The sequence below is a fragment of the Oryza brachyantha genome, chromosome 3 (assembly GCF_000231095.2).
Source record: "Oryza brachyantha chromosome 3, ObraRS2, whole genome shotgun sequence".
NCBI classification, from domain to species: domain Eukaryota; kingdom Viridiplantae; phylum Streptophyta; class Magnoliopsida; order Poales; family Poaceae; genus Oryza; species Oryza brachyantha.
This window is the reverse complement of record NC_023165.2, coordinates 4,789,720-4,807,115: the sequence shown is the minus strand read 5'-3', so window position 1 is coordinate 4,807,115 and position 17,396 is coordinate 4,789,720. Positions and strand designations below refer to the sequence as shown.

Here is a 17,396-nt window from a genome sequence, read left to right as displayed (position 1 = left end):
CTGTTTTTTCTGTACGAGCCCATGTCTCCTGGTTTATTTGTCCTTTATTTTTCATCTAAAGGAACGGTCTTTTCTCCTTTCTGATAGCATTGATGTATTGGTTTAGAATCATTTCTCTCTTTTGTGCTGGTATGGATCGATTGGTATACGTGACTTTCTTCGTTGTTTGTAGTCAACAATTGAGTTGAACATGCCAAATGGAATTTAATCTCTTTACGGATGTTTTCACAATATTTTATTTCATCTAAATAATTATGTTTTTTTAAAAAAAACTGGCAAAATAATTAATATGTGATATATCACTCTACAAACATGCATATATGAATTTGGTCTGTAAGTCATAAAAAAACAAAATAAACTTTGAGTACTATACGTAATATTTAAAGTTATATTTATTATTTTTTGTAACTTGTGAACATAAAAAAATGATCTTTGTGTGTATATCGATATATCATACAACACTATATCTCGCTAAATCATCTTATTTTTTCATAACTATATAAAATACATGCAATAAATAAATAGATATCCCCTTGAGAGTTTAAAGAGTTTCACTTAAAGAGGCATATCTGGTGTCATCCCTGTCCAAATCATACCTAGAGAGGTGGATGGCAAAAGAAGCACTAGACAAAGCTCCATAGCATGTGACAGAGGGACCTTCCCTACCACATGTCCACAATCGAGTTCATGGAGTAGTGGTAGTTCAAGTACTGGTACTCATACTCTAGTTCTACCATTACTTTAGAGCTCTCCCCTTTCCTCAATGAGGATGACCCACTTATGACCCTAGTTCTATCATGACTTTGGAGTTGTTGTTTGAGAGGAGACGAAGCTAGTGAAGGCCTGAAAGGAATTTGCCCCCAACCACATAGAAGGACTCAAACGCTATTGCAATGTTATAGTGAGAAGTTTTTTTTTCATCAAACTTTTATATCCAACCAGATATATGCAATCTTTTCAGTGATAATTTAGACCTTAAACAATCTAATTTGAAATGACTCATTTGGATATTTGAACTTAAGAACCTTAAGTGCTACTCAAGTGCTACTTAGGTCATTGATGTCCACTAGATAAACGATATGTAGGGTGTAATACCAAACAAACGATACATGGATAAGAAAAATAAATATAATAAAAAATATTATAATTAACTTAAAATTTAAAAATTAAATTTATCTTATAAACATATAAACTAAGCGAAAAAGATAAGGTTGTCAGCTATCTTATCGAGAGTCAGTCATAGATGAACCCGCAGCTGCAGGAGCTGCATGCGTTTTTGGTTGAGAAAACCGGCGTGCGTGCGCGCGCGCAGCACGCATGACTCATGGCGCACCCTCTTTTTCAGCGGGAACGGAAGCCGCCAAAAGCACACCCGCTCGCCCCCGCCGTGATATAGCGCCCCACCGGCCGGTTCCGACCCGACCCGACCCCACAAAACAAATCCGATCGGCCTCGCCGGCCAGAGCGCGGCCGCGGCCACCCCACCCGCCACCACGACCACCATACTCCCCTCCATCCTCGCCACCGTCGGCTCCCTTGCCACAGGCACCGTCGCGGCCCTCGCGGCGGCGGCGGCGGGGGCGCACGCGGGATCCCTCCCCCGCGCCCGCTCGGTGGCGGCGGCGGCGGCGGCCATGTCCACGGCCCGCGTCTACGCCGACGTGAACGTGCACCGCCCCAGGGAGTACTGGGACTACGAGGCCCTCGCCGTCGAATGGGGGTAAGGCTGATTCCCTACGCCTGTCGAGGGTTGGGGATAGATCAGGGATGATGCTTTCGTAGCGCTCGTATGATTGAACTGTGGAGATTGTGTGAACTGCGAGCTAGTTGTGCTCGATCGGTGTGTTCGGCAGTGGTATTGTTCGAAGTGGGTATTGGGTCTGGTCATCACCCGTGTTCCCGAGATAGTGCTGGACCTTCTGTTCTCATGACCGTGTTAAACCTTTTTTTACCAAGCTATGATCATACACGTTCTTTCATCTGGGTGTGATTGTTTTAAGTTTGACAGGATTAGTTGCTAAAGTTTCCCTAACTGTAATCTGTATATATTAGTTAAATAAATGACCCTGTTCTTCAGTACTATTGATGTCCCTTTTTGTTGTGGGTCATCCGACTAGATTTATCATGTGAGCTGTGATGCTTGAAAGAGGATTGACGATACAATTATGCTGTTGTTGTGCGTGCATTTAGAGAACTATACACTACACTACTAAAATTACTCAAAAAAAATATTCATCGAGGATTCGAGGGAAACCATTTTACCTCACTGTACGGCTGGAGGTAAGTTTAAGTGAAAGAAAGTATAGTTGCACCAACCAATATGCCTAACTGAATAAATTCTTTACAATGAGTCGACATCAGATCCATGACCATCTAATGCTGTCTGATTAACAAATGTTCTACTACCTATCCATTTTCCAGTTTTAACTGACAACTGTGGGGAATTTGTAGTAAAATCAAAGTATTAAATTTCTTTTAGTTATGCTCTATTAACAATGGACCGCTGTTCTCCATTCAGTGAGCAGGATGATTACGAGGTTGTGCGAAAGGTAGGCAGAGGGAAATACAGTGAAGTCTTCGAAGGAATTAACGTGACAACTGATGAGCGCTGCATCATTAAAATTCTCAAGCCTGTTAAGAAAAAGAAGGTACCCATATTTTCTAAGATTAGATCTTTGGATGTATGCTTAATTATTCCAGATAATGCACTCAAGACTTGGCCTCATTTTGATGGGTCAAACTCTGCATTGCTTACTTCTCCAAAATCTAAACATTGGTGTTCCTTGGTTCAATTATCTGAATTTTAACATCCCAATTCTGTTCACATTCTTACCGTTTTCATTTAGTAGCTCATGATTACAAGCAAGTAGCTGGACTGAATGGCTGGTGATACTTTTTTTATCCAGTTAATTTTACTATTTTTAATTTTTAACTGCAATTTTTGTTATCTTGGTGCTCCTTCCTGCTACAGTGCATGATCTCAATTTTGTTCATTTGTTGGATATTTGACCTCGTTTGTTTTCTTTTGGAACTGTTTTCTATTTACTCATATATAATAGTGGGCATATATGAGTGGCTTATTTCTTTTTGCAGATAAAGAGGGAAATAAAAATTCTTCAGAACCTCTGCGGTGGTCCAAATATTGTCAAACTTCTCAATATTGTCAGAGACCAACAATCGAAAACTCCAAGTTTGATATTTGAATATGTAAACAGCACAGACTACAAAGTTCTGTATCCAACATTGACAGACTATGACATTCGATTCTACATTTATGAACTTCTTAAGGTAGTTCTTGTGTTTTGTATTTAGTCGTTAGTAAAACTGTTGTAAATTCAGCTCGGGTGAATAGAGTTGTCAGTACCTGGGTGGACGGATCTGATTGTTCCTATCTAACACCACATTAAGCTAAACTTTGCCCAAATGAGTATTGCTGCAATAAGTTCACAGCTACAAAACTGTTGTTGTGCTTAATTATAACAATGATAGTTAAAAGTAGTTGTATGTACATACCCTGTCAGAGGGTGACCATTAACTATGCATGGACTTCATGTGAATTGTTCTTGTGATTATTCCAAATGGCATTAGCTTAACATTATTTCGTGATAACATTATGGAAAAGATATTCTGGTAGATAGCAACTATGATACAACATACAATCCTTGTTTATTGCAACATTGAGTGTGTTACAAAATTGTATGCATTGATCTGTAAATTGATTAACATGGATCTCTAGCATTAAGGCTATGTCCTAGAGGGATTTGAATCAACATGATAATCAAATGGGTATTAGATGATAACTGTGAGGCACCAGATTTGGTACTGGCAGGGTATCATCTGGTAGCGCCCTAGTATCAGCCGATACCGATGAGGTATCAAGTATGCTACCTCGCATGCATCATCCTGTTCCGTAATGGGATATCATTCAATAGCAGCCCTCTAACATAGGTCTGCTAATGCTGATTGTTTATGTGAATGAACTGATAACAGAAATGCTTATGTGGTAAGTACAGCATATGCTATTAAATTCTTGTTTTGTTACTAGTTTTTGGATAATTTGCTTCCTATTGCTTCCTTTTTCTAGTTGGGCTTGTCGGGTGTTCATGGATTTATTAGTCAGGATTTATTTATCTAATCTCTTGTTATTTTTCTAATTGCTGTTCTGCTTACCTTCCAGGCATTGGATTACTGTCATTCTCAAGGAATTATGCATCGCGATGTCAAGCCTCACAATGTTATGATAGACCATGACCTCCGCAAGCTCCGCTTAATTGATTGGGGACTTGCTGAGTTTTATTTTCCAGAAAAAGCGTACAATGTTCGGGTTGCCTCAAGGCAAGTTCATAAAATATGCCTGCACTATTCTGCAGCTCTGGAAATTGACTGTGTTCTGTTCATTTAAATGTCTAGCCATCCTATTATCCTCAAGAGGAAATCTAAGTTTCCATTATAGAACATTATTTATATAGTTCTTGGTACTAGTTTAATTTCCTATTAATTTCATATCATTTTTATGAATTTTCGCTTGTTATTTCAATAAAAACATCTGAAGTGACATGACCTTCTGCTGTCCCTTGTTACATTGATTCTGCATAATAGTTAGCAAAATAATTTTATTAAATTTTCTGATTTTATGGGCAAGCATAGTTGGATAGTCCATGCTTGTTTATGGCATTACAGCAAATTTACTGGTCTTAGAAAACTATATTAACCCTTATATTTGAAAATGCGGATAGCTTTATCTGTAAACTTATTTCTTTATCCAGATACTTCAAAGGGCCTGAATTGCTGGTTGACTTCCAAAGTTATGACTACTCTTTAGACATGTGGAGCCTTGGCTGTATGTTTGCTGGAATGGTGTGTTTGCCCTCCTATAATTATAAAATAATGTATGGAAATGATATTTCTGTAAATTTCTTGTTTATAGAAATATCGCAACAGTTAGGCTTTATTTGCTCTTTTGTATGCAGATATTTCGCAGGGAACCATTCTTCTATGGTCATGACAACCATGACCAGCTTGTCAAAATAGCCAAGGTTTGCTACACTCATAGCCACAGTTGTTTTGTTTTTCCTCACATAGGTGCATGCACCTGTGTTTATGCTGGGCATTTGCACGTGTATATATCTTACTGCTCTGCTTTCAGCCTGAAAATATTCTAGCGTATTGATGAACTATTTATACCTGAGCAGGTTCTAGGTACAGATCAACTTTATGCTTATCTGAATAAATACAGAATTGAACTTGACCCCCAGCTTGAGTCTCTGATTGGGAGGTATTATCTCACAGTATAGTATGTTATTATTATGCTTTCACGTTATATCACATTCGGATTAGGAAAACCAAAGTTTTCATTCATACGTTTGTTTTGTCTTGCACACAGGCATATCAGGAAACCTTGGTCTAAGTTTATCAATCCAGATAATAGGCATCTTGTCTCCCCAGAGGTTACATTGATTTCTTTCTCTTCCTATGATTTTCTCTCATATGCCATTTCCTGCTACCAGAAATTCAAGACTAATCTTCACAACAATCATTGTGCAGGCCATTGATTTTCTTGATAGAGTTCTTCGCTACGACCATCAAGACAGGCTCACAGCTCGTGAAGCTATGGTATGTTATCACCAGCTATTCGTCCACAAACTAACTTGCTGTTGGACCTGTTGGTCGAGCAAATGTCGCAAACAGTTTGTTGGCCTGGACCCTGGATTGTAAGTCTGTAACATGGTGCTTTGGTCTCCCCTGCAGGCGCATCCCTACTTTGAACAAGTGAGGGCAGCAGAAGAAAGTAGAATGAGACCGTAACAGGAACGAGCACCATTTGCTGCTGTTGGATTGTATTGTGGAATGGCTTTCCAGATTTGCTCCTTTGTTTTAATATCTATTGAGGCAACGAAAAAGTCGTAGCATGGCATCATGCGCCTTAGGTGCGCAAATCCTTAAATTTTGAAACACCGTGTCAAAAAAGAAAAAAGAAGAAGAAGAGAGATTATAAAATGTACTGGATTTCCATCGTACCACCTCAACAATGTTGTTGGCATCGATTCTCTCCAGATCGCCATCATCTACCTTGTAAATGTTGATGAGTTCTGACCTGTTGGTTGCCATGAAAAGAGATGTGTGCTATAGCTTTTGATGGTTTTGCACAACATTTATCATCAAGTCCCGTGCTGCTCTCTTTGTTCTGTTCGAAACTGTTTGATGAACAATACAATGCACAAAATCTTTTTTTTTTTGAAAAATTAGATCAATTTTGTTGTTTTTTCTTGAATCCCCCAGTCCATTTTGTTTGGTCAGATTTCTAGCCTAGCTGGTTCGATTGAATTCGTAAGATATCCTCGTTCATCAAATCAAAGTTTGATTTTTTTATGTTCTTCGTCAAACAGCATATAATTGTATATGTTATCTTCATTTCAGCTTATAAAATATTTTGGCTTATAAGATATCCTCGTTCATCAAATCAAGGTTTGATTATTTTTTTTATGTTCTTTGCCAAACAGTATATAATAGTGTATATAACCTACATTTCACATTGGAAGATGTTTTGGCTTTCATTTGATTCGTATGAATACTGATATGTACATATACATGAGTATTATACGAGTACGAGTGATCTTTACCTTTTGTTTTATTCCAAGGCAGAGCAGGCCCTTAATGGATAACATGGGCCAGGCCCATCTAGGCCCAGCCGAACTCCTCGCAACTCCTTTGGGCTAAACCCTAACCGAGCGCTTGCCCCCTCCACCGTCGCCACCTCCGTTCGCCGTCTCCTCCCCCAAATCGCCCGCCGGAGCCGAGCAAGGTAAGGAGAGTGATCGATTGGCTTCGTTCGCTTGCCTCCTCGTCCTTCTCATTCGCCCTGTGACCATCCGCGCTGTTTTGCACAGCGAAGCGGAGTTCCCTGTGCAGCTCCCGATTTGGATCGATTCCGGTGGCGGCGGGATGGCGCTGAGGGGCGTTTGGCAGCTGCAGAAGCTCGTCGTGAACTACTGCGATTGGGGAGGGAGCAGCAGGGGGATCAGGTGTATATCTTATCCATGATGATGCTACAAGCCCCCTAAGTGACCCAATTTGCCATTGCTTTGTTGGGGGGATTGATTTAGATCCGGGTACTGTTACTTTTGTCTGCGAGAGATTACCCCGAGTAGTCTGGTGGCCGTGCATCAGAGAATGGGTGTTACTTCAGCACTTGCATGCAACACTCTGTCGATTTCGTCAGATAATGAACTCCCTGCGAATTTTAGGCTCCCATCATTTCATAGTTGCAACTGCTTATAAGACAATTTTGAATTTTAAATTTTGGACTTGATTTTATAGTTTTTTCATCATGGTTTATTTTAGAGATTTTGCTTTTGAGTCGTTACGTAGACATATATCAAAATTCTACCCTTAAATTATTTTTTGTTTGCAAAAATTCTTTTCGTTTTTCTTCCAAATGACGAAACGATGGATAATTTGGAAGGAGAGAAATGCTCCGTTTTTTCACAATATGACCAGTCTCCGAAGGAGACAACCTTCTTGACTCTAGATGATAGTTCTAAGAATGGAGGACGGGATGGCTTGTTTAAATAAGGCTGAGCCGATGGAGTAGTAAGCTCTAATTGCTGGGTTTGGTATGCCCAACAGGTTGTAAATTGTATTTGTAAGTATGCTCACTCTGCTTGGCAGGGTGTTCTCTCTGGAGCACCATATGCTGCGACTTGTAGCTTTTCCTCCTAAAATCTTGATAGAATTGACCTGGCAATCCATCACCGATCTGGCAAAAAAAGTGGCTAGTTAATAGGTATTCTTTTACCATACTGTAACATGTGGGAAAAAAGCGAGGCATTAGGCCATCTGACCACAATTTGAGTGCATTATAAGATGCTTGTTGCCACACGTTGGGATCATGGCCATCATTTTGGACCTTGGTTTATCTGGACGGTAATTTGCACATTATATCCACTCGTATAGTTTTTGAGCTTATACAATGTGTTGTCCGAAGCTGATGCCTCAACAGTTAGATAATTTGATTTAGTTGCTCCATCATGAAAATGCTGTTTGGAATTGCAGGGCTTTCATGGAGGCACATCTTCCAGATTTTAAGGAAAAGAACCCTCACTTAGAGGTTGTGACAGAGTTAGTCCGTGGTCAGCATCCTAACTTGAAGGGCATTTACAGTAAGACATTCTCCCTTGCTTTTAAACCATTGTAAAATTACCAGGAACTCTATAGAATAGGAGATTAGGAGCTTTATTCCTGTTACTGATAAGAATGCCACTTTCTGGTACTCAAATTAGATTGTTGAGTTCGTTGTGAACAAAACACCATAAGAGTATATGTCTACCCAAACTCTCACCCATTTGCGCAGCAGGCACACCATGGTCATTTGTCAGTTGTGCTGTATTGTCTATCTTTGAGTGTTTCGAATGGAATTATCTTAGCTGAAGCATTGTTTTAAACATATTATTATTACTATGGTTGCCGTTGGCTACAATAAGTACACTGTACACCCATCTTGGATGAATAGATGCATAGTTGTGGGTGAGTGCATTGCACAAGCTTCCATAATCTCAGCTGCATGTGTTCCCATTTACTAACAAAACAAAATTCTGTGGGACCTGTTGACTCTAGGATGAGTGTATTCTTTAAAACAAACAGCTATATTGTTTATGTTTATGTCTACATGGCTACAAGTAATGTGTTTATGACAAAATGAATCTTTTGCCCTCAGTTTTCTAAGGAACATTGTTCTTGTGCAGAAAATCATAATGAGCGAGTTGTTTGTGTCAGAAATTTACCGCCTGAGGACATACTATTGCAAGCTACCAGGCTACGGAATTCTCTGGGCAGGAAAGTGGTGAAGCTGAGAACTAGACATGTAACAAAACGCCCCAGTGTTCAGGGGACATGGACGACAGAACTGAAGATGTGATCACGTGAGTCGGGTTTTCAGACAAACAGTTAGTGTTCTTTGATGTCGTGATTGCAGAACTGTTTCATGTGCACGTCAAGAACTAGTTAGTGCAGCTATTCGACTCATAGTGATTACAGTTCATTTTGGTCCTCTTTATGTTTCCTCCGTGATCAGATAATAACATGCAAACTTGGGTATTCCTTGTTGGTGTCGCCCTGTCAACTTCCAGTCAGTGACATCTGTCTTCCATCTAATCCCTTCGTCGGAGTTGTCACTTGTCAGAACTTGGAACTCTGGAAATTGTTTAACAGAGAGGGCTCCGCGATGATGTAGTAATGATCAAAATATTTTCATTCTGTTGTTTACCAGAAAGCCAAAGGCCCAAACTGTCATCAGTTCATCACCTATACGATACACTGGCAGTATGCACCAACGAGTCAATATAATGCATTAGCGCGATTGGCGGTCCTGCATTTCTGCAGGCGCATGTGCTCGTGGAGATGCACATCTTGAGGTTAGAAGATATCCGCAGTTCAGCAACTGTGTGAAAAGCTAAACAATAACTAAACCTTTCCCTGGAATAAATAACGGATAAAAGCTACAGCACAGGATAAAACGACAGGGCGACCATTAATCAATACTCTCTTCATCTTATATTATATTTCTCAATAAATATATTATATATATATATAGATTTATTATTGTATTATCACGATATCTTATATATATTTGAAGACAACAGGCGGCTCAAGCCAGCGAAGGACGACGTGATGACCGTCGTAATCACGATGCGACAGCACCCTCCCACCACCCGTGTTACAGCATGCCGAGATCGCCCATAAAATTCATCGAAACGAAGTACTATTTTTTTTCTCGTGCAGTCGAGTTGGCAGCTGCCACGCGCGCGCAAGCGCAACGCAAATCCTGGTGCGATCGGATCAGCTGCTGCGAGAAAGCACAAGCGTCTTTCAGAGAAACCGGGGAAGCACACATCCTCCTCCTAGCTGCCTGTGCGTGCCTAGCGCCGAGCGCGAGAAGGCGAGCGCCATTTCGCCGAGAGAGAGAGTTAATAATAGGCAGCGGCGAGCGGAAGCGAAACAGCGAGCCCCCTCGACGTGAGGGAGGGGGGGTCTCGCCATTCCCGTTGCGTTTTCCCCTTCCGGCCTCGGCTCCCCCTCCCGCGCGCTCCCTCCTCGCGATGGCGACGTCGTTCGACCGCTGGGAGAAGGACCCCTTCTTCCCCGCCGCCGAGGAGGTGCAGCAATCCGCCGACCGGTGCGTTGCCCGTCCCCCACATTGGCCCATTCCGTGGATTTTTTTTTTCCCTTCTCTTGGGTTGGTTTTTGGATCTGAAGATGATTCTTGGCGTGTTTCTGTACTAGCATGGAGTCGGTGTACAGGATATGGGTGCAGGGTAGGAGCGGGGGTGATTCGGAGGCGGCTGCTGCCGTCGGCGGAGGAGGAGGGCTCCCCGCCGGCGAGCTGCGCCGGGAGCTGCACACTGCGCTCGGGACCGCCAAGTGGCAGGTGATTTGTTGCTCTCGATATCCATTTCGCTGCTGTATAACTTCTTAATTTGTGCCGTGCCGGGGCGGGGCCCGATCGTGTTGATCTCTGGTTGGTGAATGGTGAATGGTGAATGCCTTGTCGCTAAATTATTAGGACAGCCCCAAATACAATTCACTGCTTAGAGCAGGAAACCATCTATAACGTGGTATGGTTTCCTTTCTTGTCGACGAGCCACCTTTCTTGTCGATGAGCCACTAATGCGTGCCGCTTGATTTTATCATTTTTGTTTTGTTATGTTGATATTTTCGCTTACGAACTGTGGTACATGAGAAAAATATAGAAAACCAGCATTTATGTTGATTTTGTCGTTTAAGGTGCTATTTGAGGAGCAACATTGTCCCAAAATGTGCTATTTTTCAATTTCAGAGATTTTATATTGAAGATTGTTGGGCAAGGTGTCTAATAGTTGTGTTTTATGTCTTCTGATTTTAGCTTGATGAATTGGAGCGGGCGATTAGATCAAATGACAAGTTTTTCTGTTCTGGAAAGGATACAAAAGCACGGCGTGATGACTTCGTTGCGGCAATTGGTTATCGCATACTTGAGGTTGAGAACAACTTGAAAGAATCCAATGTGTCAGAGGGAAGAGGGGCCCTAAGGTGGATTGATTTGGATGAGGATGAACGGATTGATCTTGCAGCCTTCCTATCTGCAAGCTCTTTTCAACAGCAAGACAAAGTAGTTACACTTCCATCTGTTGGTGATATTGAAGTTGGCAACAATGCAGCAATGGTGAAAAAGGATATGTCAGCTGACAGCTCCAAGGAATCTGGCTCTGCAGAGTTGAGTTCAGCAAGAGCAAAGGAAGAAATGCGTCGTGGGCACAGAAGGGCTGCTAGTGCCCATGCTGATATTGGGTCATGGACTATGTTATCTCCAAATGAGTGCGAGAGTGCTGCTGATCTATCATATGATGGACAACACCAAGAACCTTTGTTGAAGATAGTGAAAACTTGTGCACTGACGAGTGCCTTGCAGTCTAAGCCTAGGACGAAGAAAAAGGGTGGATCTGTGAAATGGGCAGCTGTTGACCAACAAGATGTGGAAGAAACAATCCCTCTGAGTTCTCAGATGGCTCAGGTACAGATGGCATCCTTGAACGATGCAAACACTCATTGTCCAATAATGTTTTCGTTCGAGAAGATATTCTAGTTCTTTAATACTGTAAAACCATTCCTTCTGTAGGGATCAGATGGATGCTTTGAAAGAAGCAAGAGTTGCGCAAGTACTTGCGATGGGAGTATATGCAATAAGAAACTTTATGGTTGGCTTGGAGCCCTGCATAGACGATTGCAGAGGTCGCAATATCAAATTCGATATGGGCACCCTGTTCAATTAATTGTGTTAGCAGCTGCTGTTCTCTTAATATGTAAGTTCATTAGTTGTTATATGTGCTGCTATTTCATTTTCATTTTCAGTTGTGATCTTTGAGTGACCAGCCTGTCAACTGACATTGTTCTAGTTACTGAGGTACACATTTAAAGCGTGGTTTAGTAAATATTTAATGCTTTGAAGGTCTTGTTGCACTTATCCAAACCTATCTCCAAATTAATTTTGATACAAATGCTGCCATATTGCTTTTTTTTTTTAATTTTTCACTTGCTCATGCATTCGTCAGTTGGTGCAATTGTTTTATCGTGTGCATGTCATTGTAACTTTAAATTAACACTAACAATCCTGGATAATCTAGTCAATTTTCCCAGCTTTCGGTTACATATTCTACAGCTTTTCATTTGTCCTGTTATACCTTACAATTTATTATACTTTGCAGTCATGTGTGTATTCAAGAAAATTTGGTGACTTTTTATGAGCCGATGATTTCCTTAGAAGCCTCATGAGATGAGCAGCTTGCGAGGTGCTACCATTTGCCTGTATGTTACTACTGGTGTTCAACTGGCGGCTGCGGCATGAAGAATGATCAAACTGGAGGAACCTGTCGCACTGACTGTATGGATGCGTGCTGCACCATTATATCGCTGGCAAATGCAGTGTGCGGTCCGTTGCCTGTATGATAATGATGAACCTCAAGGTCTTGATCCTGACCATGGCCACTTGACATGTGGAACAGTGTAAGGGCCTGCTTTGGAAAGTTGGAAGAAATGGTAAATTTCCTTTCGGAATTATATTTCACCTGAACCGTCATAGTTGGTTCCATAGGAATAGGTTCTGAAGTGAACCGTGCAAGATGACAGAATAATCGCAACAGAATCAGTAGTTTGCCCGGGCGTCCTGTTTGTTTGGGCACTGGAATTAGAGTTTTGCAGTTCTCCATTTCGTTAGATAGGCTATTACAGGAGCTACCATTGGCTCCTATTGATTTTGCAACGGCTAATTTCAGATCAAGTCAACCTGGACGAGAAATTTTACTGTACAGGCAGTGAGTCCTTTTGGGGCGTCCACTCCTTTCTAGATAGCCATAGATGTATTGTGATATTTGAAACTTCTGGTGAATATTTATGGTGGATATTTATGGGGTTGTTTGGTTGGTTACCATAACTTGTCTAAGCTTGCTACATCTTAAGTTAGCCAAATTTGACCATGTTAGGTGTGTGTTTGGTTTGTGCCATACTTATGACAAGATTTCCTTTTTAATATATAGGACCCACATGTCAATAATACAATAAAGTGTGGTAAACTTGTCACACGTTAGCTAAAGTGTAACTTCATTTTTATTAGCCAAACCTTAGTCAGCTTAGCTAAAATATTGTGGCAACCTTAGACAAATTAAGTATGTTCCTCAGCTTTGCCTTAAGATGGTAGGGAAACAGTGTCCAGATTCACAGCTTCCTCAACAGACTCAACATAATCTCAAATCTGGAGATGGATTTTCATCCCGTTCTTATATATCATCTAAATAGTCATCAAATAATATAATTTTTTTTTTGATAAAATAGAATAATATGAGATATATTACTTCACAAACATTCACATTTATATTTGACTCCTGCAAGTTATAAAAAACAAATTAAACTGGAACTATTGTACGTGTTTGTTATAACTTGTAGGATTGAATATAAACTTGCATGTTTGTGGAGTGATATATCTTGTATTAATTTATCTTATAATCTTTTGGTAATTATTTAGGTTATGTGAAAGAAAGATTGGATATCTATCCGAGGGATGAAAATATTTTCAACTCAAATCTTCAGTTTTTTGTGCAGCTCAACAGGCAGCTCTCCGAGGCTGTTGCAGCCGGCAATCTGCAGGGTCTCCAGCCGAGGGAAGCTCGTCGCCGCGCCGCCGCTAATACTGCTCATCACCGGAAGCTCCACCAGCAGCAGCATCCTCAGGCAGCGGAACGTGCGCGCCTCCGGGAGCTCCCCCTTCTGCCGCTCCTCCTCCTCAGCGTCGTCTACGACGTGAACCATCTCCGAGCAATGGCTCAGCTCGAGGTGCTCCAGGCATGGCAGCTGCACCACCCAGCTCACGCTCCTCAGCATGTTGCAACGCGATATCTTCACCCACCGGAGCGCCGGCAAGAACGCTCCGACGTCCGTCCGCGTCCACCGTACGGTCCTCAGCTCGTGGAGCTCGTCGATCTCGAGCTTCCTGAGCTCCGGGAGGCGCCACCATGTGCTCCTACGCGTTCCATCGTCGTCGCCGGCGATCTCCAGCTCCTGCAGGCCGGAGCAGTTGGCGACGGTGAGCTCGTGCAGGGTCTCGAGCAAGCTCAGCGCGGAGGGGCGCAGCGTGACGGACGGCGCCGTCGCCGCCACCCGCGTCACGAGCAGCCGCCGCGTGCGCACGTTGTCCAGGCCGCGCAGCGTGCGTAGACCGGCGAGAGTGGCGACGGCGATCCCGAGAGACCGGAGGAACGCCGAGCTCGACCTCACCTCGTCCAGGCTTGCTCCTCCTCCCGCGCCGCACCACTCGGTGTACCGGCTCGGGCACACGTCGAGCACGTCCAGGCTCGGCAACCCACGCAGCACGCCGGCGGGGATCATCGAGAGGTGCGCCGTGTGCCGGAGCAGAAGTTGCCTGAGCTGCCCCAGCTTCCCCAGCTCCGGCGGCACGGACTCGAGCGGCGTTGACGACAGGTTGAGGTAACGCAGCGAGGACAGCGCGTCGATCTCCGGGGGCACCTCGCGGACGGCGGTGAAGGAGGCGTCGAGGTACGTGAGCGCCGGCACGCCGAGCAGGAAGCCGCCGGGGATGTCGCGGAGCGCCGCGTTGTGCTGCAGCATGAGGACGGAGAGGCTCCGGCACGGGGACGACGGTGGCATTGGCCGCAGGAGCTCGACCGAGCTGCGCATGGCGGACACCCGCTCCGCGCCGCGCGCGCGCTCGAAGAACTCCGCGAGCTTCTGCCTCGACCGGAGGGAGACGCCGCCGGTGTGCACTACCCATCTGTTCGGCGCCCTGCCGAGGTCGCGAGCGATCCACAGCGCCACGGCTCTCGTTACACCGTGCAGCTTCACTTCGCCGGCGGCGTCGCCGGGCAGCAGCAGGTTGGCCTCCTCGAGCTCGTTGACGACGGCGAGACCCGTGCGCACCGCCTCGTCCATCGGCAGCGACTCGCCCACCAACCCGAGGCCGATCCAGCACTCGACGAGCTCGTTCTTGTCAATGGCGTGGTCCTCGGGCCACAGGGACGTGGCGATGGAGCATTCCTGGAGCACGGGATGACGCAGATCTTCGTAGCTCTCTTGCAGCACCCGCAGCATGGCTGCCGGCTTCTCGCCGGTGTCCATCCCGGGGATCTTGTCGAGCTCCAGGTTCCTGAGAGCGCTCACCGTGCTCACCCACTCCTGTGGGTGCTTCCTGCACCTCATGGCGCCGCCGACGGCGGTGAGTGCAAGCGGCAAGCCGCCGCACCTCCCGGCAACCTCCTTCGCCAACTCCGGTATCCTTGGGTCGGCGTTGATCGTCTCGTCCCGGGCGACAGCTCTGAACAGAGTCCACGAATGGTGACTGTCCAGGCATTGCATGTCAATCCTTTGCGACGAGCTCATCCTGCCGCAGACTCCCTTCGTCCTGGCTGTCATGGCGACCTTCTGCCTCCGGCGATCGTCGTGCACGAGGTGCGGGACTCCGATGTCCGCCAGGTAGACAGGCTTCGTTAGGCCGTCGAGCAGCAGCAAGAAGCTGGCGTCTCTCAGGATTTCGAAGATTGGACGCGCACGGTGGTCGAGCACGCCGCCGTCCGGCAGCGCGGACAGGCCAAGCCGGTCAGCCATGGCGTCCTGCAGCTTGCCAATGGCGCAGTCCCTCGGCGCGTCGAGCCATATGACGTAGTCGAACTCGTCCCTCCTGTCGGGGTCCTGGACGAACACGTTGTTGATGCGGCGGAGCAGCGTGCTCTTGCCGACGCCAGCCATGCCGCAGATGGCCACGACGCCGGCGTCGCGGCCGTCGAGGCACGCCAGGGCCTCCTCGAGGTACCCCTCCATGCCGACCACCGTGGAGGGCACGGCCTTCGCGCCGCCGGACGACGGCCGGGGCGCCCCGGCGACGAGGCTCCTCACCCTGTCGCACTCCCCCGCCAGCGCGGCGAGGCGGTGGCGCTCGTGGCAGGCGCGCCGGCTGATGGCGTAGCTCGCGAACACGTTGAGGGAGAAGGCCCCGCCGCCGCCGCCGCAGCCGCAGGAGCAGCACCGGCGTTGGTAGTCCCGCCGGAGCTTGGCCACCCGCTTCTCGGCGCCGTCCACCCGCGACAGCCAGTCCCTGACCTCCTCGGGCCGCCGCCGCTGCGGCAGGCGCCTCATGGAGGCCTCGAGGTCGGTCCGTATCGACGTCAGCCGTGTGATCGCGTCCGTCACGTCCTCGACGTTCGTGCCGGCGCTGCTGGCGAGGTCAATGTCGGCGAGCAGGCGGTCCGCGATGCTGCGGCTCACGGCGCCGACAACCTGCGGCACCAGCTCTGCCATGCTAGCTTCTTGCTCTGTTACTATTTTACTCCAGTGACTAGTGATCTTGGTCTTGTGACCAACTGACCATGCACACTAACGTTTCAAGAAGTTTACACTGGAATTCAACTGAAATTGATTGCTATTTTTCAAACTTGCCATGCTAACAACTACCAAAAAAAAAAACTTCCCTGGAATTGATATGCCAACACTTGCAGCTTGCTTTTCTTAAAGCCTCAAGGGTGGACTTCAGGACAACGGAGACTTTGCGGATAGCGATATAATAATAGAGATGAGTGTAATAGAATGACAATAACTAGCTTAAGAAAACAAGAAACATATTATATGTTACAAGCATCACCATCAGTGGGTCAGCATCAGATTATATGTGGATTTAGTGGTTGGTTTTGAGTTCCTTCTCTTACTAGCTGTCTGACAGCATACACAGTTTACAAGCGTGGAAAATTTGAGTATTAGTGATGAAAGATTGGTCCAGTTACTCAATTCAGGCCTGTTCTTACATTGAACTGTTGGATTGGAGAATTTTGTTCGTGAGAAATTCCCACGTTTAAAATGAACCAGGAAAGAAATAGTAACAGGCAATTGCAGAGGAAAATTCCTCTTTGTGAGTGTTTGTGCAGTTGTATTCACCTTAACCATTCCTTTGGAATTGCTACGAATTTCTAACGTAAGGCAAGAGCTGCAACTTGCAACGGGTCAAAGTCTCAACTTCAGTCTTACTGCAAAAACTCCTCGTCATCAAGCCCATTCGGGTGTGCTGCACTGCTGCACAGTGCACACCATTTGTTAAGACGCTCTGAAACTTTAAAATGGATTTTAGCTGTTCCAGTGAAGATGTGTACAGCAAATGCTGGACTAGTAGTCTACGTTATTTTAGTTATAATTGGAGGCGGTCAAATTCAAAGTACTCGCGAGTACTTTCCGTGCTAGTGCTACTATGGTGCAAGAACATGAGCTTGTACTTGAACATGTTGCTTTGTTACTTGGAGAGGTTTGAGCTTCTCTCAGTTCACAAGCATTCCGAGTTTTAGAGAGTTCATTCTGCACTAAGTACAGACGAAACA

At 45.1% G+C, this 17,396-nt stretch overlaps 4 protein-coding genes across 6 annotated transcripts; 3 read left to right on the top strand and 1 right to left on the bottom strand.

Moving 5' to 3' along the window:
* Positions 1-1,344: 1,344 nt before the first annotated feature.
* Positions 1,345-6,047, top strand: LOC102713608 (casein kinase II subunit alpha-2-like). The gene is made up of 10 exons (XM_006649536.3): positions 1,345-1,720; positions 2,519-2,648; positions 3,094-3,288; positions 4,178-4,335; positions 4,767-4,857; positions 4,971-5,036; positions 5,193-5,275; positions 5,384-5,447; positions 5,545-5,613; positions 5,749-6,047. Exons 1-10 carry the CDS (start codon positions 1,635-1,637, stop codon positions 5,803-5,805), a joined length of 999 nt encoding a protein of 332 aa, XP_006649599.1. The 5' UTR covers positions 1,345-1,634; the 3' UTR covers positions 5,806-6,047.
* A 662-nt stretch (positions 6,048-6,709) lies between these two features.
* On the top strand, positions 6,710-9,103 carry LOC102713336 (54S ribosomal protein L51, mitochondrial). The gene is made up of 4 exons (XM_006649535.2): positions 6,710-6,802; positions 6,888-7,022; positions 8,053-8,159; positions 8,742-9,103. Exons 2-4 carry the CDS (start codon positions 6,943-6,945, stop codon positions 8,912-8,914), a joined length of 360 nt encoding a protein of 119 aa, XP_006649598.1. The 5' UTR covers positions 6,710-6,802; positions 6,888-6,942; the 3' UTR covers positions 8,915-9,103.
* A 793-nt stretch (positions 9,104-9,896) lies between these two features.
* Positions 9,897-13,920, top strand: LOC102722662. 3 transcript variants are annotated; one of them, XR_005811358.1, is made up of 6 exons: positions 9,900-10,171; positions 10,279-10,423; positions 10,898-11,545; positions 11,651-11,834; positions 12,237-12,567; positions 13,627-13,920. XR_005811358.1 is itself a non-coding variant. In XM_040522076.1 (5 exons), the coding sequence occupies exons 1-5, from the start codon at positions 10,095-10,097 to the stop codon at positions 12,263-12,265; spliced, it is 1,083 nt and encodes a 360-aa protein (XP_040378010.1). In that variant the 5' UTR covers positions 9,900-10,094; the 3' UTR covers positions 12,266-13,065. The 3 variants fall into 3 exon arrangements, 2 of the variants coding, with proteins under 2 accessions (XP_040378009.1, XP_040378010.1); XM_040522076.1 differs by lacking the exon at positions 13,627-13,920 and having other exon boundaries at positions 12,237-13,065; XM_040522075.1 differs by lacking the exons at positions 12,237-12,567; positions 13,627-13,920 and having other exon boundaries at positions 9,897-10,171; positions 11,651-12,006.
* On the bottom strand, positions 13,569-16,332 carry LOC121053859 (disease resistance protein RPS2-like). The gene has a single exon (XM_040522074.1). The coding sequence runs from the start codon at positions 16,330-16,332 to the stop codon at positions 13,603-13,605; it is 2,730 nt and encodes a 909-aa protein (XP_040378008.1). The 3' UTR covers positions 13,569-13,602.
* Between the last annotated feature and the right edge of the window lie 1,064 nt (positions 16,333-17,396).